Source organism: Ruditapes philippinarum, unplaced genomic scaffold, assembly GCF_026571515.1.
Source record: "Ruditapes philippinarum isolate M1 unplaced genomic scaffold, ASM2657151v2 ctg1527_1_1_1_1, whole genome shotgun sequence".
Classification (NCBI taxonomy): Eukaryota; Metazoa; Mollusca; class Bivalvia; order Venerida; family Veneridae; genus Ruditapes; species Ruditapes philippinarum.
In genome coordinates, this window is record NW_026865870.1 from 211,033 (window position 1) to 233,253 (window position 22,221).

Below are 22,221 nucleotides of genomic sequence, written 5' to 3' on the forward strand. Positions count from 1 at the left end.
ATGGTGAATATATTATACAGTATTTTGGCTGAAGGTCAGGCTTAAAATTGCCATAGCCATATAAATCTGCTACCAAACACCAGGTCAATTCTTCATATTATATTGAAAGGGTTACACATTTTATCATAGAAGAAGGACCTAATTTTTTTTTAAGCGATTTAAAAGCAGTGTTTTATATGGTATAAATGCTTCTTAAAGTAACGCTAATTATTTCAATTTATGGTAAATCACCAGCAATTATAAACTTCCAATTATCAGAGCATAGAGTTACTGAATGCATAAATAAAACAACATGGTGTAATTTGAGGAGTTAAGCTGTAAACATCTTGAAAATACAGATGATTTTTAGAAAAATCAGCATCTTGAAAAAAATTGTCTACGTTTATAGGAGAATATATGAGAACAACACAATATTTTGTTGTTTTTTTTACTTGATATTCAAAAGTTTTCCATTTAGAAAATTGTACATTGTCTAAAAGTAAGCAATTGAGAAGAAAAACAGATGCTTTCTGTAGAAGTTTTGTCTCGAGGTGGTTGCTGTAATTTAGTGAGAGAAATAGAAAAAATGTCTGATTTTCTAGAAATCTCACATATCATGGTCTATTGGGACAAAATTAGTCTGATCAGAAAATGTTCTCTTCTGTCTTTTAGGAATTGAATGTATTCTTCAGTTACATTGTGTATAAAACATACAAACTGTAAAATGGGGATAAATAATCTGCCCTCTAATCAGTCTGTACATCTGTAAAATTCTTACCTCTTGTCAACATATAGTTTATTTCCTAGACAAAATTACAACAACAAAAAAGTACAGGGGATGTTAGCACTTTTTTATGTCATTTTTTTCCCTGGCTGATAAATGACTTGATAAGTACAGAAACAGGCGCCTAACGTACAATTGTTTTAGAGTTATAGCACCTGTATATCGTTTAAAATGTGTGAATCTTGGGAGTATATTTCTGATATTTATAGTAATTAATTGCTTTAACTTCATATAACATCCCCTGAGTGTTTTGTAGTCTATATATCAAAATAGAGCTAATCTATGTAAAACATATACAAAATATACTAGAATATATAAAACATATTTATGTAATGCTAACCAGCTTAGTTATTATCATATATGCAGAAAAAAAAATTATGTGTACAATACTCTAATTTCAAAATACTATTACCTGTAGTGACCTTATATGCATCATTTATGCAGAAATTAAGTCATGACATCTATAAATTTCAAACAGCTTAGTTACATATGGGTAGAAACAAAACCATGCATGCATCATATATAATACTGCCATTTAGATACATGTATTTTGCTTGCTGGAGAAAAAGCATTGGCTCATATTACTTCTAAAACATCTTTCAAAAATTTTCTGTTTGGTATTTCATTGCCAGGAAACACACAAAAAAACTTTGAAGATCCCTTTGCATTAGGGTCTTAATTTGAAAATTTAAAAGAAAAAAAATGTTCATATAATTATGTTACTATAAAAATTTCGCACTTGGAATTAAAAAATTTATTTGATTAAAAATCTTTTTTTTAACGGTCATCATTAAATATATTAACTGTACCCTTTATTTACCATTTGAACAAACACTCTTACTTTAAGATTAAAAAAAATGTGTTTCTATATGTCCACTTTGGTATGTTTTTGGTGTTTATAATCAATTGTGTGCATGGCTATATGTTGTGTATATACTTTCTGGTTAAGGTGTGATCTCTTAGTGTTGTTTCTATTCTCATCTTAATTTGTTATACAACTCTAGCAGCTGTTGTAAATGCAAAAGAAAAAAATGAATGATTTATAACATATATATTTTCCAATATTTTTTTCTGTGAAAAAAAAAATTATATTTAGGAGTTTGAATTTTACTAAGAATGTCCTTTTGCCTGTTAATTGGCTTCTTTAAATACTGTTTATATATGCACACATCTGATCACAATAGTTGGGAATATTTTGTGAAAATTTAAGAAAAAAATAGAATGTTTTTGCTGTTTCATATTTATTTTTGAATTCAGAAGGAAAAACTTCTGGGTTGAAAAATATTTGAAACTTAGCAAAAAGGACTCGACTGTATTTTGTCACCATATGTTTAATAAGAAAACACATAAATTGTTGTTTTTATGTAGGCTTTTTTTTTTATTCCACGGACTGAAGCAGTCTATCTTTGCAAACCAGACTGGAAAAAATTGATGTATTAGTCCCCTGGTATATATTATGTCATCAAGTTATTAAGTCAAGACGCTGTTTTTATCATAAGGCTTGTAATCAGAAACATTATACTCATATATACCAAACAACAGTGGCTTTTTTTCAGTGGCAAACATGTCATACCTAGTCTATGTTTATAAAAAGAAAGGTCAAATCTGTTCATTTTGTACAGAAATGAGAACGCATTTCTGATAAATATGTTTTGTTGAGTTTTTAGGTTTCTCCTAAAAATAAGTACTGTATTGTCTTTCTATGTTTTGAAATTAAAGAGTGCCCAAATTTTTAGCCTCAATGTATGAATTGAATTCATATGGAAAGTGTCTGTTTTTTGATAAGTAAGCCCATTTAGACTCCACTTTTGAAAAGTGTCAAGGTAAAAAGAAAAGTGAGTTCATATGCACTGAAGACATGCAACAGGGCTTGAAATTATTTTCACTCCCATGATCTTTAAGATGGAATCTACAGGATTGTAAATAAGTTGAATGATCTCATCTTTTATATAATGGGTCAGACTTAAGCTGTTAAAAGAAGCAGTTTAGATACTTTCAATAATCTCCAAGGTGCTAGTATATTGTTCTGTTAAAAGGTATTGCAGAATGCACTTTAGATGAACTATGGAAATATATATAATGTAAAAAAGCCTGCAAGTATTACCATTTGCCCCAATTATCCTAAATCCAAAATGAGAATTTAGTGCCAAACATGTATTTTTCGTGTTACAAAAAATTATCGTTAATTTTTTCAAAAGCGTAAAAATTTTATCATTATATTTTAAGTTTATATCTGTGATAAATTAATCGTTATCATTTATAGAAAATGTGATTTTTAAAATCGGTTTTGCACTTTATTAACGAAAGGTTTTATTGTTTATTTACAGGATTCCAGGCACAATGAAGAACCGCAAAGAAAACGTATGAGACGTGATCGCGATTATGATCAGGATTATTAAAATATAAAAATCGACATCAAAAAACTTAACATCACATTGTTTGAGGTCTCCGCTGAAAACAACAACAACAACATCGTCATCTATCTTACCATCATCATTTCCATTACGTGACAGTGGATTCCACTGGAACATCGCCATCTTCATCGTAACATTGAGAGACTTCCATTACCTTTCATCAGTAAACAAAATAAAAATTAAATATGAACTGATCATACTTGATCATTGTTGGTGAAAGGGAATAAAAAATATTATGATTTATTGACTCGAAAAAACTGTTTTTATGATTAATGCGGTTAATGATAATTTGTTCAAATGTGGACAAGGGTATTGGATATTGAAGCCTGGAAACTGTAGGGAGTAGATTTGGAAAGAATCTACTAAGAAATTCCTCTGTGCTGTCTTTGAAAGACAAAAAAAGTGACAGACTTTGAGTGAAGGACACTTAGATAATTCCGTGAATTTTGCTCTATGCGCGTGTCGTTTGACACACAAATATGTTCATGTGTAAATAGATAATACATTGTGAAAAAAAAAATAGTCTTTGATAAATTATATAGAATGATGTAAAAATGATGTTATATTGTGAGCGTGTGTGTGTGCATGTGTGTATGTGAGGACGGTGGAATAAAACTGAGGACCTGTAAATGAATGATCGAGGGGATTGTGGAAGTAGATTAATGTTTTACAAGATAATAAAAGATATAGTTGGGAAGCAAAATATTATCAAAAATTACACCTTAAATACTAAAAAAAAAACTGATTTATAGAATAAAACTGATTTAACTTTAAAGTTAGATTAACTTAAAAATTTTCAATATTAAACTGATATTTCTAAGATGATATTGGAATTAATTTGATATCTTGTTTGGTCGTGCAATTACTAACTAAAACTGTATACAAGGAATGTAGTTCTTTCAGAAATGTGTGCTCACTGATGTTAACTGTATATCAGAATTAAGACTGTCTCGATGAATGGCAGGTTTTTTAAGATGATTTTGTACATAAATTAAAATTTGGGATTTTTGTTTTTTTGCATTAGAGGTATGTTCTGTTTGTTGGTGAAAATGATGTGTTGGTCGTTAACGTCTGCTGTATATTTTATTATGGTGTTTAAATGAAACAGTTTGATATGTTATAACAATATGTGTACAGTAGAAGGATTAATGTAATGGTGTAGTATCATTCTGTCAATTTTTTAAGCCATGAAATATTGTCATATATGTTCTCTGTCATAGGGTAAAATAGAAACAACATAATTCAACTTGTATGATAGTTCATGTTAATAATGACATAATTTCCGTGGATAAGGTTTTTTCTTTTACATAAAGTCTCTGCAATTTTTGTACCTAAAAATAAAACTTATCAAAAAAGTTTGAAAAATAAATAAAAATTTAATTATTTTTTTTTTAAATGTAAAATATCTTTGTTGAGTTTTGAGTTACCTTGTAGTACTATTGTTACAAACAATTTAGATATTAGGCAGTTATTCCTCTTTGATAGATATACCAATAGTTATGTTCATAAAGATATTAGTTATTAACAGCTCATTGAAAGTCTAAATTCAAGTGAAAAGAGACAATAAAGTAATAAATAACATAATAAAATGAGCCGCGTCACGCCGAAACAACATAATGCGTTCGCACTAAGCATGGATCCAGACCAGCCTCTGCATCCGCGCAGTCTGATCAGGATCCATGCTGTTCGCTATCAGATTCTTGTTATAGAGTTTGTAAGCGAACAGCATGGATCCTGATCACACTGTACGGATGTGCAGGCTGGTCTGGATCCATGCTGGTCGCAAACGCATTATGTTGGTTTTGTCGTGATGTGGCTCATTTTATTATGTTCTGTTAATAGCTAAATTGGTTAGAAAATAATAAACTAGTATGACTAAATGTTCTTAAAGAAATAATTCTTCTCTAGGATATGCAATATTGTTGTAGCATTTAGTGTTAAATTAGCTATTAAAAAGGTGTCTTTTTTTTCTGAGTACAATTCAAAATATAAAGAAGTTTTTATTTGCCTTTTGTGCAAAATATGTATAAAAGTTTCTTTAGAATTTGAATTAACAACTAAAACCGGTTTTATACTTCACATTGCAACACATGGTGTATGTTTTGTATTTGATTACATGTACATGTAAATAAATCATCACCAATCTTGACTGTTTTAACATGTTGAGGGGGTGGGATGGGGGGTTGGGGGCAGGGGTTACTATGGTAATTTGGTGTTTTTACATGTATAGTGTTGTGTATATATTTATGTATATTGCAAAAAAAAATATGTAAAGATATGTTTTATATGTCGTTAGAAAATGCTGGAAGCAACTTGTTCCTGTTGATTGTTGTGTGTGTAACAGATTAATGCATTCCAGCAATGACTTCCAGTTCATTTAACTCGGTTTTTTTTAAGCTTGGAAAAAGTTAACCAACATTTTGTTGTTTTGTTTTTTTCTTCCTCAAATCAGGGATTTTAAAATGCGTTTTACGAAAATAACAATATTTGGACAATTATTAAACTTGAAAATTAAGCCTTTGCACACCAACTGGTGAAAAATTAGACAATTGAAACCGAACTTGAATAAGCTTTTTGCATTTCAATTCTTATCTCTTTTTTTTACAATTTTTTTTAAGGATTTTCTCAAGATGAACTTTTATCTTGATAGTCCTTTTGTGTTGGAACTACTATCATCTTTTTAATTTCAAGAAAAGAAAACATCATTTCAGTCTCAACAGCTTTTAACTACGTCAAACACCTCACATTAACACTATATTAGTTTTATATGCATCTTTTTTTTTCAAAACTTTTACACAATAATGTGTAGGACAGTTAATTTTTTTTATTTTATATTTTTGATCAACTACAATGTAGTTTAATAATTACTCTTACACTGCTGGGACCCAAAGTGATTAGCCTTTGCCTTCAATAAAGAGTCAAGCCAGCGTGAACATTCGTGCACCCTGACCTGGTTCTCTATTGATAGTATTTCATATTGAAATCCCTTAGAATTAAAACAGATTTTTCTTGATTCAAAGGAGGGCTTATCCATTACACAAAAATTCAGCAGGGTTAAAGAGTTATGCTAATTGTTTTTATTGAAAATTAATTTATATAGAGCATTTAGTATTGTGGAAACATGATCATGTATAGGAGGTGCGAGTTATGCCATTACATGTGTATACACATAACTATGTTCTTGTGTTTTTCTGTCGAGTGGGTCTATGAAGGAGTCACATTGCTGTATGAAATCCTTGTTTTTATGTTCTTCAACATTTTAGTCAGTACTCATTATCATCTAAGCTCAACAAATACAAATCTTTGACCATGGTTGTAACATATTTGAATAAATGATGACAGAGTGAATACACTTCTTCCTGTTTATTTTCTCCAAGTTCCGTAGATGTTTCAACAGTTTTAATGTCCAATACTGTTACCTTATTCATGCTTCAGTTAACTACACTTTGTAAGTATGACCAATTGGTTAATCCTGTATTGGTATCAGTGGAGAGCAATTATGCCCTTCGTCCGTCATTCCATCCGAAGAAATCTGAATCCAGTCCTAACTCTCGACAAGTTAATGATACTTGGTATGCTGTTGGAGGACCATTTCAAGATACATTTTCGACATACATAATAATAATAATAATAATAACTTTATTTACCGAAGGTAACACATTAAGACATATACATAATATTACTTATAATTAGACAATGTGCTTCCTGAGATCAAAATTGGCCTCGTTCCGGGGGTTACTTGATTTATCTACATGTAGACTTCGACTTGCAAAGGAAAAAACTTATTAAGTTTCATTGTGTGGAATACAATGTATAGAGCTTAGATATTTAGCATGTAGCATTGCCATATTGACCTTTACAAAATTGTTATGAATCATGCTCCTGGATATTGGCCCTGCCCAAGGGGTCACTTGATTTATATAGGTTAAACACATCTGAGACTTGCTGCATGAAAACTACAATGCCCAGAGCTAAGATATTTGGCATTTAATATCACTTTGTGGACCACAACAACTGGCATTAATCATGCCCCTTGGGTAAATATTGGCCCCACCATATTAGTTAAAGTAGTTTTGCATAGGAAAACACATTAAAGTCTTAGTTTGTGAAACTACAATGCCTAGAGCATAGACATTTGATATGTAGCTTTGCCTTGCTGACATCTACAAAATTGAAATAAATTATGCCCCATGGGTCAATATTTGCCCTGGCCCTTGTTGTCACTTAGTTAATATACATATAGTCTTGTATGAGAAAACGCATTTCAGTCATATTTTGTGTAACTAAATGTCTAGTACAGTTTAAATATTTGTCATGTAGCATTGCCTTGTTGACCTCTACAAAACAGATATAAATCTTGCCCCTGAGGTCCAATAAGTTGGACTGTAGATTACCACGTTGGTTTTGTGTCAAGGAATCAAATGTCAAGGTTAAAGTGACCTTGGTTTCCAACCAGTAACTTGACAACCCATGGACCCCGGGTCTCAAACTTTATAGGTCCATTTGTGTTGAACTTATCTTACCCCTATTGTTTTTAGGGTCAAGGAATTAAAGGTCAAGGTCACATTGCCGTTGTATGTCAAAACGGTTTCCGACCAACAACTTTTACAACCCATAGATCCGTAAAATTGACCAAAAATGAAACTGTTCAAATTCCAAAAGTTTAAAACTTATTTGAACCAGTCTTGGTACCACTCTCTGAAATTAACCGGTGTCATAATTGCATTGTGAGGTAACATGGCTGTTACCCTAGGAGGGGTCGATTTTACGATCCCTCAACTGAGAGTCCGGTACCTTTACCACTTCACCACCTGTACATACCCTTTGTTAGAAGGTAACTCTATTCTACACTACAGAGAACTATAACTATGAATGTTGGTAAGTAGTTTACACAGGAATTATTTCAGATGTCATAATAATTTATGTTACGACATGATTACCGCATTGCGACATGAATGTCGTAAAAGAACAATACGTTAAGAAAGCCACATGGCTTCTTTGGTAAAATAATTGCTATCTGGTGACATTTACAGAACAAAGTTCAGAATACAGCTGCAGACTTCCCTCTTGGCATAATTCTTTACAAAATAAGATGTTTCAGCATAAAATAGTCAAGAATTTGTTCTTAGTGTCGATTTTTATCTTCATAAGATGCATATGAACCAAAATAGTCAAATATGTGCCGATCATAGCATCTAGAAGTCATCGCATCCCCTCGACCCATTCCATTAAACCTCGGGTAAGGAAGAACGGATACGGTATTTATGACTAACATAAGCTAAGAAACTAAACTGTTACATTAAACAAAACAAAAAATAGTAAGTAAATGCAAGCAGTTTGTTTGCTTAGTTAATTCTATTAGATAGTGTCTGTGTTGCAAAATGTGCTTATAGATATGTTTTATGTTTTTGTTTGCATAATGTTGAGACATGACAGCGTTTAGTTTCCCACAAGGGAACAGACATGAACAATATGCAAGAGTGAAGCGCTTAGACATATACAAAAGTGAAGCGCTTAGGCATAAACAAGAGTGAATTGCTTAGACATATACAAGATTGAAACGCTTAGACATATACAAGAGTGAAGCGCTTAGACATATACAAGAGTGAAGCGCTTAGACATATACAAGAGTGAAGCGCTTAGACATATACAAGAGTGAAGCGCTTAGGCATAAACAAGAGTGAAGCGCTTAGACATATACAAGAGAGAAGCGCTTAGACATATACAAGAGTGAAGCGCTTAGACATAAACAAGAGTGAAGCGCTTAGACATATACAAGAGAGAAGCGTTTAGACATATACAAGAGTGAAGCGCTTAGACATATACAAGAGTGAAGCGCTTTGACATATACAAAAGTGAAGCGCTTGGACATATACAAGAGTGAAGCGCTTAGACATATACAATAATGAAGCGCTTAGACATATACAAGAGTGAAGTGCTTAGACACATACAGAAGTGAAGTGCTTAGACATATACAAGAGTGAAGCTTTAAGACACATAGAAGAGTGAAGCACTTAGACATATACAAGAGTGAAGCGCTTAGACATATACAAGAGTGAAGCGCTTAGACATATACAAGAGTGAAGCACTTAGACATATACAAGAGTGAAGCGCTTAGGCATATACAAGAATGAAACAATTGAACATTTACAATTGCTTAACAATTTGATATATACCAAAAGGAAACACTTACACACATACAACAGCGAAATACTAAGACACGTGATAGATATACAAAAACTGTGTCAGTATTCACTAGATTTGTAATAGATAAATCATAATATTCATTGATTTATACACATTATCCCGCGCAATTTAATATAACGAATGAAATTAAACAATGTAAAAATGTTAGTCACAATAAATCAAGCTGACTTAACTACAAAATGTTTTCTGTGAAATTGAAATTTAAAAATTCTGAAGGTTTTATTTATTGATAACGAAATTAGGAACAGATTAGAACTATTATCTAGACTTAAACAAATGTCCATCGTCTTGTTAAAATGCAATGAATACATGTACTGTTTGTCTGCCAATGAAATCGCTCTATTTTGTTTAAAATTTGCCGAAATATTTACCTTGCAGTGCTGTAACTCACGCTCGAAAATTAGGTTCTTTAAAATCTTTATAAAACTATAATCTAGACATATACAACATAATCACATAACGTTATTAAGAAACTAGTGAGATAGATATAAATAATTTATGATATATTTATTATTTCGGTAAAATACGTAAATGTAATAACTAAATTTCTTAGAATTTTTGTCACACCTTTTATTTGCTGGTAAAATCAAGCGCGCTATTATTTACTTGTTTGTTTGTTAATGTCATTGATAATGATACAAGCCGCGTGTGACCTTACTGTTGTACAGGTTAAAAGGTGTGAAAAATGAGTAAATCAAGACACGCTAAGCGTAGATCCATTAAATATAAAATAGATTGTTCTTAGCAAAACACTAATTATTTTCATCATCGTCACAAAGATATAATTAAAACAAAATATTGACTAACGTTTTATGTGTATGAACAATGGCTTCATTTTCGAAAGTTAAGGTAAATATAACATTTATATTCATTTAACAATATACGTAACTGTACTATACAGTGTCACAATAATGTAACAGTGAAACATCGAATAAGTCGTGACTTGAAATGTGAAATATCAAATAAAGCTTTTCTTTTTCAATCCACTTTAAATTGGCTTTACATCCTGTAATTTAAATGTAACTGTATTATAAAGAATAAATAAATAATTTAAACACTTTATTTGACTTTAGGTTAAAACGAGTTATAGTCTGTTTTAATTCTTCTTTAATTCTTTAATAAATAATTTTAAATAGACTTGTATACTTGTAAATAAACTTGTTAACTTGACTTTATTTTAAAACAAGTGATAACCTGTATTAATTCTTATTTTCAGACAGGGCGTAGATTGAGTACAGACCGATCAGCCAATGGGAGATTGTTTTGTATAGTTGGTAAGGAAAATAAATGTTCTGCTCCAGAATCATCTGTGAAGACAAATCTGATTGGTCAGTTAGATAGCGATACCAGCACATCCGGGTACCTGTCATCTTCACTGGAGTCGTCTAGCGAGTATTTTATAGAACAGAACGCTTACAATTTGAGGTCAAACATTGAACATGCTATTTATAGACCAAATACTTCAACTCCAAAACAAGGATCTGAATCTATACCACTAAGAAAATTGTTTCAACAAGAAACAAACAAAAGTAGTAGAAGTATGCTGTCAATAAAGAAAAACTTTAACAAGTCAACCAAATCTGATCAAGAGAATATAGATGTTGAAACATCAAGAAAAATCATTAGAAGCAGCTCCGAAAATGACGTCAATAAAAATATAAAAGAATCAAATGATTATGGACGAAATTCAACTCAGGATTTGGAATTTCATTATAAAAATAGAAATGTTAATTCACAAAACTGGAAACGAAGACCATATATGACGCAATCTACATCTGCTCTCGACTCAAGACTTTATAATGAAAACGCTAAATGTAATAAATTAACAAAGCAAGTCAAAAGTATGTCATACATTGCTTTGCCGCGGTACCCGCGTGAAAGTTGACGAAGATCCTGTTGCTACTAAAAGCAGTTCACTTGAAGGAGGTGTTCCTGTTGATGAATCAATGAGTGACTTTTTATCTAACGTAGATAGGGAAAATCTTGCCAGCTTTTTGATGTTTTATGATAAAGTGACAAACAGCGGAAGACACGCTTATGATGCCGTTTATTATTAATGCATTAATGTTATTATTCTTTTATTGATTTTATGTTGGAATACTTTGTTAAGAATAAATATTTTAAAGAGTGATTCATGTTTTTATTTTATTAAGCAATACATTCAGAGCTTCCTGTTGTATAATAACGCCAATGTATCAATGTAATGCTTAATTATGTGTAAGCCGTAATGAATGCTGGAAACACTGACACTTGTCAAATGTTACTTTATCATGAATAGTACTTGCCCACTTGTTGAAGAAACAAACAACTCATTTGAAGAATCTCAAAAAGTATGCGAAAAAAATTCTTTAGCATTGCAAAATTTTCTGTTTATTTTGTCGTGTGGAATCAACTCAGAAATTAATTGATATATTGGTCATTTAAAATAAGTTTACATTCAGAATACTTCATGTCAGTGTCGTTAAGAGCTACAACTCACTTTGGTCCTACATTGACGACAATACGTTTACTGTTGAGGATTAAATACCACCTAAGTCGGTGCTATGAATGTACAGTTTCCATTATTGTTCAATATATTCTGTGATTTTCATCTGCATTGATATTTTTGTCGTGTGTAAAGCTTGGCAGATGGACTACAATGAAACCCCACTCCACGTCTGATCCATAATAAATATCAATTATTAATTACCCTAATGAAAAGATAATTTTGACGCCTTTTATATAGAAAACAAGTATTATAATACTCAGATTTCAAGTTATTGGCAATATACAGAAACGAAATAATCGCACTGTGTCGATGATAAAGAGATTATTGATCATTATTACACTTTTAACGGTTGTGATACACTCATACATAGTTTTAACAGCAAGAGTGATGCTTCACTTTTGTTATTAAATTAAAGGGACTCGACTGAGACTTTTTGACATTATGAGACTTGGAATACGTTTTTAAGATCAATTTTCCATTTGATGTAGGTCTAGACCAAAATCTTGTATGCACAATTTTTCAGATCATCCGCTCAATCCGTTTTTTCTGAATGACTACTTTTATTTTAAGAAATGATTCAAAATTGAAAAGCGTTGCTATGCTTTCCAATCAAAGTGAGCTAAGAATAACACAGTTAAAATACACCAAAACAACACATATTTCTTTAATCTTTACTAGTTTCGACTGTTGTCTTCATCAGAATAACGTACAAAGTATTTGACGTCACGTCCGTTAGGACGCCAACGTCAACGTGACAAATTTGCGCAAAAACGTGAATGTAAAGTAATTAACAAAAAGATATGGATCAAAAAGATACAGCGGGTATTATTAATAGAACTATATTTCTACAATATAAAGCAGAGAAAAATGATAAAACCCAACATACCTATATGTCAAAATGTATCATAATTTTATGTATACATTCACTGGGAATTAGCGAGAAAGCATTACTTTAATTAGCCAGCTAGTTATCTAGAATAATAAAAAAGATAATAATAATAATAATAACAACAACATTATTATCATAATCATCATCATCATCATCATCAACACCAATAAAAATAATAATAATGCTTTCCCGCTAATTCCCAGTGAATGTATATATAAAATTATATGATATATTTTGATATATAGCTAAGAATAACACACAAATACGAATTTTAATTTTCTAAGTATATTTCTACATTATCTGTTGCATATCTTTCTGTTTTAAGTTCACCAGCTGGTCTATGTAAGAAATTCATAAATTTGTGTTTGCTTTATTGACCTTTACAAAATCGATATGAATCATGCTCCTTGATATTGGCCCTGCTCAAGGGGTCACTTGATTTATATAGGATAAACACATCTTAGACTTAAAATTGACCAAAAAATGAAACTTTTCAATTAATTTATTTGCACCAGTCTTGGTACCACTCTCTGAAATTAGCTGCTGTCATAATTGCTTTGTGAGGTAACATTGCTGTTATCCCAGTAGGGGTCGATTCAACAATCCCTGAACTGAAAGTCGGGCACCTTTTTCACTACACCATTTGTACATACCCTTTATGTATTTGTAAGTAGTTTACGCAGGAATAATTTCAGATGACATAATAATTTATGATACAACATGATTACCGCATTGCGACATGAATGTCGTAAAAGAACAATACGTTAAGAAAGCCACATGGCTTCTTTGGTAAAATAATTGCTATCTGGTGACATTTACAGAACAAAGTTCAGAATACAGCTGCAGACTTCCCTCTTGGCATAATTCTTTACAAAATAAGATGTTTCAGCATAAAATAGTCAAGAATTTGTTCTTAGTGTCGATTTTTATCTTCATAAAATGCATATGAACCAAAATAGTCAAATATGTGCCGATCATAGCATCTAGAAGTCATCGCATCCCCTCGACCCATTCCATTAAACCTCTGGTAAGGAAGAACGGATACGGTATTTATGACTAACATAAGCTAAGAAACTAAACTGTTACATTAAACAAAACAAAAAATAGTAAGTAAATGCAAGCAGTTTGTTTGCTTAGTTAATTCTATTAGATAGTGTCTGTGTTGCAAAATGTGCTTATAGGTATGTTTTATGTTTTTGTTTGCATAATGTTGAGACATGAAAGCGTTTAGTTTCCCACAAGGGAACAGACATGAACAATATGCCATCTTTATGAAAATTATGTACGTATAAATGGAATGTTAAAACACACAATAATTATTTCATAACAAAAAATTATAAATCGTTAATCAATCACTAAAATACATACACAGGATTGAAACATTTAGGTATATGAAGTACAAAACGCTTAGACATATACAAGTGTGAAACAATTAGACACATACAATAGTGAAGTGCTTAGACATATACAAGAGTGAAGGGCTTAGACATATACAAGATTGAAACGCTTAGACATATACAAGAGTGAAGCGCTTAGACATATACAAGAGTGAAGCGCTTAGACATATACAAGAGTAAAGCGCTTAGACATATACAAGAGTGAAGCGCTTAGGCATAAACAAGAGTGAAGCGCTTAGACATATACAAGAGAGAAGCGTTTAGACATATACAAGAGTGAAGCGCTTAGGCATAAACAAGAGTGAAGCGCTTAGACATATACAAGAGAGAAGCGTTTAGACATATATAAGAGTGAAGCGCTTAGACACTTTAAAGAGTGAAGCGCTTAGACATATACAAGAGTGGAGCACTTAGACATATACAATACATATACAAGAGCGAAGCGCTTAGACATATACAAGAGTGAAGCACTTAGACATATACAAGAGTGAAGCACTTAGACATATACAAGAGTGAAGAACTTAGGCATATACAGGAATGAAACAATTGAACATTTACAATTGCTAAACAATTTAATATATAATAAACGGAAACATTTACACACATACAACAGCGAAATACTAAGACACGTGATCGATATACAAAAATTGTGTCAGTATTCACTAGATTTGTAATAGATAAATCATAATATTCATTGATTTATACACATTATCCCGTGCAATTTAATATAACGAATGAAATTAAACAATGTAAAAATGTCCATCACGTTAGTCACAATGAATCAAGCTACAAAATGTTTTCTGTGAAATTGAAATTCAAAAATATTGGTAACGAAATTAGGAACAGAATAGAACTATTATCTAGACTTAAACAAATGTCCATCGTCTTGTTAACATGCAATGAATACATGTACTGTTTGTCTGCCAATGAAATCGCTCTATTTTGTTTAAAATTTGCCGAAATATTTACCTTGCAGTGCTGTAACTCACGCTCGAAAATTAGGTTCTTTAAAATCTTTATAAAACTATAATCTAGACATATACAACATAATCACATAACGTTATTAAGAAACTAGTGAGATAGATATAAATAATTTATGATATATTTATTATTTCGGTAAAATACGTAAATGTAATAACTAAATTTCTTAGAAGTTTTGTCACACCTTTTATTTACTGGTAAAATCAAGCGCGCTATTATTTACTTACATACTTGTTTGTTTGTTAATGTAATTGATAATGATACAAGCCGCGTGTGACCTTACTGTAGTACAGGTTAAAAGGTGTGAAAAATGAGTAAATCAAGACACGCTAAGCGTAGATCCATTAAATATAAAATAGATTGTTCTTAGCAAAACACTAATTATTTTCATCATCGTCACAAAGATATAATTAAAACAAAATATTGACTAACGTTTTATGTGTATGAACAATGGCTTCATTTTCGAAAGTTAAGGTAAATATAACATTTATATTCATTTAACAATATACGTAACTGTACTATACAGTGTCACAATAATGTAACAGTGAAACATCGAATAAGTCGTGACTTGAAATGTGAAATATCAAATAAAGCTTTTCTTTTTCAATCCACTTTAAATTGGCTTTACATCCTGTAATTTAAATGTAACTGTATTATAAAGAATAAATAAATAATTTAAACACTTTATTTGACTTTAGGTTAAAACGAGTTATAGCCTGTTTTAATTCTTCTTTAATTCTTTAATAAATAATTTTAAATAGACTTGTATACTTGTAAATAAACTTGTTAACTTGACTTTATTTTAAAACAAGTGATAACCTGTATTAATTCTTATTTTCAGACAGGGCGTAGATTGAGTACAGACCGATCAGCCAATGGGAGATTGTTTTGTATAGTTGGTAAGGAAAATAAATGTTCTGCTCCAGAATCATCTGTGAAGACAAATCTGATTGGTCAGTTAGATAGCGATACCAGCACATCCGGGTACCTGTCATCTTCACTGGAGTCGTCTAGCGAGTATTTTATAGAACAGAACGCTTACAATTTGAGGTCAAACATTGAACATGCTATTTATAGACCAAATACTTCAACTCCAAAACAAGGATCTGAATCTATACCACTAAGAAAATTGTTTCAACAAGAAACAAACAAAAGTAGTAGAAGTATGCTGTCAATAAAGAAAAACTTTAACAAGTCAACCAAATCTGATCAAGAGAATATAGATGTTGAAACATCAAGAAAAATCATTAGAAGCAGCTCCGAAAATGACGTCAATAAAAATATAAAAGAATCAAATGATTATGGACGAAATTCAACTCAGGATTTGGAATTTCATTATAAAAATAGAAATGTTAATTCACAAAACTGGAAACGAAGACCATATATGACGCAATCTACATCTGCTCTCGACTCAAGACTTTATAATGAAAACGCTAAATGTAATAAATTAACAAAGCAAGTCAAAAGTATGTCATACATTGCTTTGCCGCGGTACCGCGTGAAAGTTGACGAAGATCCTGTTGCTACTAAAAGCAGTTCACTTGAAGGAGGTGTTCCTGTTGATGAATCAATGAGTGACTTTTTATCTAACGTAGATAGGGAAAATCTTGCCAGCTTTTTGATGTTTTATGATAAAGTGACAAACAGCGGAAGACACGCTTATGATGCCGTTTATTATTAATGCATTAATGTTATTATTCTTTTATTGATTTTATGTTGGAATACTTTGTTAAGAATAAATATTTTAAAGAGTGATTCATGTTTTTATTTTATTAAGCAATACATTCAGAGCTTCCTGTTGTATAATAACGCCAATGTATCAATGTAATGCTTAATTATGTGTAAGCCGTAATGAATGCTGGAAACACTGACACTTGTCAAATGTTACTTTATCATGAATAGTACTTGCCCACTTGTTGAAGAAACAAACAACTCATTTGAAGAATCTCAAAAAGTATGCGAAAAAAATTCTTTAGCATTGCAAAATTTTCTGTTTATTTTGTCGTGTGGAATCAACTCAGAAATTAATTGATATATTGGTCATTTAAAATAAGTTTACATTCAGAATACTTCATGTCAGTGTCGTTAAGAGCTACAACTCACTTTGGTCCTACATTGACGACAATACGTTTACTGTTGAGGATTAAATACCACCTAAGTCGGTGCTATGAATGTACAGTTTCCATTATTGTTCAATATATTCTGTGATTTTCATCTGCATTGATATTTTTGTCGTGTGTAAAGCTTGGCAGATGGACTACAATGAAACCCCACTCCACGTCTGATCCATAATAAATATCAATTATTAATTACCCTAATGAAAAGATAATTTTGACGCCTTTTATATAGAAAACAAGTATTATAATACTCAGATTTCAAGTTATTGGCAATATACAGAAACGAAATAATCGCACTGTGTCGATGATAAAGAGATTATTGATCATTATTACACTTTTAACGGTTGTGATACACTCATACATAGTTTTAACAGCAAGAGTGATGCTTCACTTTTGTTATTAAATTAAAGGGACTCGACTGAGACTTTTTGACATTATGAGACTTGGAATACGTTTTTAAGATCAATTTTCCATTTGATGTAGGTCTAGACCAAAATCTTGTATGCACAATTTTTCAGATCATCCGCTCAATCCGTTTTTTCTGAATGACTACTTTTATTTTAAGAAATGATTCAAAATTGAAAAGCGTTGCTATGCTTTCCAGTCAAAGTCAGCTAAGAATAACACAGTTAAAATACACCAAAACAACACATATTTCTTTAATCTTTACTAGTTTCGACTGTTGTCTTCATCAGAATAACGTACAAAGTATTTGACGTCACGTCCGTTAGGACGCCAACGTCAACGTGACAAATTTGCGCAAAGACGTGAATGTAAAGTAATTAACAAAAAGATATGGATCAAAAAGATACAGCGGGTATTATTAATAGAACTATATTTCTACAATATAAAGCAGAGAAAAATGATAAAACCCAACATACCTATATGTCAAAATGTATCATAATTTTATGTATACATTCACTGGGAATTAGCGAGAAAGCATTACTTTAATTAGCCAGCTAGTTATCTAGAATAATAAAAAAGATAATAATAATAATAATAACAACAACATTATTATCATAATCATCATCATCACCAACACCAATAAAAATAATAATAATGCTTTCCCGCTAATTCCCAGTGAATGTATATATAAAATTATATGATATATTTTGATATATAGCTAAGAATAACACACAAATACGAATTTTAATTTTCTAAGTATATTTCTACATTATCTGTTGCATATCTTTCTGTTTTAAGTTCACCAGCTGGTCTATGTAAGAAATTCATAAATTTGTGTTTGCTTTATTGACCTTTACAAAATCGATATGAATCATGCTCCTTGATATTGGCCCTGCTCAAGGGGTCACTTGATTTATATAGGATAAACACATCTTAGACTTAAAATTGACCAAAAAATGAAACTTTTCAATTAATTTATTTGCACCAGTCTTGGTACCACTCTCTGAAATTAGCTGCTGTCATAATTGCTTTGTGAGGTAACATTGCTGTTATCCCAGTAGGGGTCGATTCAACAATCCCTGAACTGAAAGTCGGGCACCTTTTTCACTACACCATTTGTACATACCCTTTATGTATTTGTAAGTAGTTTACGCAGGAATAATTTCAGATGACATAATAATTTATGATACAACATGATTACCGCATTGCGACATGAATGTCGTAAAAGAACAATACGTTAAGAAAGCCACATGGCTTCTTTGGTAAAATAATTGCTATCTGGTGACATTTACAGAACAAAGTTCAGAATACAGCTGCAGACTTCCCTCTTGGCATAATTCTTTACAAAATAAGATGTTTCAGCATAAAATAGTCAAGAATTTGTTCTTAGTGTCGATTTTTATCTTCATAAGATGCATATGAACCAAAATAGTCAAACATGTGCCGATCATAGCATCTAGAAGTCATCGCATCCCCTCGACCCATTCCATTAAACCTCGGGTAAGGAAGAACGGATACGGTATTTATGACTAACATAAGCTAAGAAACTAAACTGTTACATTAAACAAAACAAAAAATAGTAAGTAAATGCAAGCAGTTTGTTTGCTTAGTTAATTCTATTAGATAGTGTCTGTGTTGCAAAATGTGCTTATAGGTATGTTTTATGTTTTTGTTTGCATAATGTTGAGACATGAAAGCGTTTAGTTTCCCACAAGGGAACAGACATGAACAATATGCCATCTTTATGAAAATTATGTACGTATAAATGGAATGTTAAAACACACAATAATTATTTCATAACAAAAAATTATTAATCGTTAATCAATCACTAAAATACATACACAGGATTGAAACATTTAGGTATATGAAGTACAAAACGCTTAGACATATACAAGTGTGAAACAATTAGACACATACAATAGTGAAGTGCTTAGACATATACAAGAGTGAAGGGCTTAGACATATACAAGATTGAAACGCTTAGACATATACAAGAGTGAAGCGCTTAGACATATACAAGAGTGAAGCGCTTAGACATATACAAGAGTAAAGCGCTTAGACATATACAAGAGTGAAGCGCTTAGGCATAAACAAGAGTGAAGCGCTTAGACATATACAAGAGAGAAGCGTTTAGACATATACAAGAGTGAAGCGCTTAGGCATAAACAAGAGTGAAGCGCTTAGACATATACAAGAGAGAAGCGTTTAGACATATATAAGAGTGAAGCGCTTAGACACTTTAAAGAGTGAAGCGCTTAGACATATACAAGAGTGGAGCACTTAGACATATACAATACATATACAAGAGCGAAGCGCTTAGACATATACAAGAGTGAAGCACTTAGACATATACAATAGTGAAGCGCTTAGACATATACAAGAGTGAAGAACTTAGGCATATACAGGAATGAAACAATTGAACATTTACAATTGCTAAACAATTTAATATATAATAAACGGAAACATTTACACACATACAACAGCGAAATACTAAGACACGTGATCGATATACAAAAACTGTGTCAGTATTCACTAGATTTGTAATAGATAAATCATAATATTCATTGATTTATACACATTATCCCGTGCAATTTAATATAACGAATGAAATTAAACAAAGTAAAAATGTCCATCACGTTAGTCACAATGAATCAAGCTACAAAATGTTTTCTGTGAAATTGAAATTCAAAAATATTGGTAACGAAATTAGGAACAGAATAGAACTATTATCTAGACTTAAACAAATGTCCATCGTCTTGTTAACATGCAATGAATACATGTACTGTTTGTCTGCCAATGAAATCGCTCTATTTTGTTTAAAATTTGCCGAAATATTTACCTTGCAGTGCTGTAACTCACGCTCGAAAATTAGGTTCTTTAAAATCTTTGTAAAACTATAATCTAGACATATACAACATAATCACATAACGTTATTAAGAAACTAGTGAGATAGATATAAATAATTTATGATATATTTATTATTTCGGTAAAATACGTAAATGTAATAACTAAATTTCTTAGAATTTTTGTCACACCTTTTATTTACTGGTAAAATCAAGCGCGCTATTATTTACTTACATACTTGTTTGTTTGTTAATGTCATTGATAATGATACAAGCCGCGTGTGACCTTACTGTAGTACAGGTTAAAAGGTGTGAAAAATGAGTAAATCAAGACACGCTAAGCGTAGATCCATTAAATATAAAATAGATTGTTCTTAGCAAAACACTAATTATTTTCATCATCGTCACAAAGATATTATTAAAACAAAATATTGACTAACGTTTTATGTGTATGAACAATGGCTTCATTTTCGAAAGTTAAGGTAAATATAACATTTATATTCATTTAACAATATACGTAACTGTACTATACAGTGTCACAATAATGTAACAGTGAAACATCGAATAAGTCGTGACTTGAAATGTGAAATATCAAATAAAGCTTTTCTTTTTCAATCCACTTTAAATTGGCTTTACATCCTGTAATTTAAATGTAACTGTATTATAAAGAATAAATAAATAATTTAAACACTTTATTTGACTTTAGGTTAAAACGAGTTATAGCCTGTTTTAATTCTTCTTTAATTCTTTAATACATAATTTTAAATAGACTTGTATACTTGTAAATAAACTTGTTAACTTGACTTTATTTTAAAACAAGTGATAACCTGTATTAATTCTTATTTTCAGACAGGGCGTAGATTGAGTACAGACCGATCAGCCAATGGGAGATTGTTTTGTATAGTTGGTAAGGAAAATAAATGTTCTGCTCCAGAAACATCTGTGAAGACAAATCTGATTGGTCAGTTAGATAGCGATACCAGCACATCCGGGTACCTGTCATCTTCACTGGAGTCGTCTAGCGAGTATTTTATAGAACAGAACGCTTACAATTTGAGGTCAAACATTGAACATGCTATTTATAGACCAAATACTTCAACTCCAAAACAAGGATCTGAATCTATACCACTAAGAAAATTGTTTCAACAAGAAACAAACAAAAGTAGTAGAAGTATGCTGTCAATAAAGAAAAACTTTAACAAGTCAACCAAATCTGATCAAGAGAATATAGATGTTGAAACATCAAGAAAAATTAAAAGAAGCAGCTCCGAAAATGACGTCAATAAAAATATAAAAGAATCAAATGATTATGGACGAAATTCAACTCAGGATTTGGAATTTCATTATAAAAATAGAAATGTTAATTCACAAAACTGGAAACGAAGACCATATATGACGCAATCTACATCTGCTCTCGACTCAAGACTTTATAATGAAAACGCTAAATGTAATAAATTAACAAAGCAAGTCAAAAGTATGTCATACATTGCTTTGCCACGGTACCGCGTGAAAGTTGACGAAGATCCTGTTGCTACTAAAAGCAGTTCACTTGAAGGAGGTGTTCCTGTTGATGAATCAATGAGTGACTTTTTATCTAACGTAGATAGGGAAAATCTTGCCAGCTTTTTGATGTTTTATGATAAAGTGACAAACAGCGGAAGACACGCTTATAATGCCGTTTATTATTAATGCATTAATGTTATTATTCTTTTATTGA

At 31.2% G+C, this 22,221-nt stretch overlaps 1 protein-coding gene across 11 annotated transcripts in view; it reads left to right on the forward strand.

Moving 5' to 3' along the window:
• The window catches only part of LOC132730605 (nucleolysin TIAR-like), a 159,581-nt gene extending 153,056 nt beyond the window's left edge, over positions 1 to 6,525 (forward strand). For all 11 annotated transcript variants that reach the window (XM_060716566.1, XM_060716572.1, XM_060716570.1 and 8 more), the window contains one exon: positions 3,091 to 6,525. Coding sequence is in view for 2 of the 11 variants with exons in the window: in XM_060716567.1 (XP_060572550.1) it covers positions 3,091 to 3,107 (17 nt within the window). In the remaining 9 variants the exon portion in view is untranslated. The remainder of the gene's footprint in view (positions 1 to 3,090) is intronic.
• The last annotated feature ends 15,696 nt before the right edge of the window (positions 6,526 to 22,221 follow it).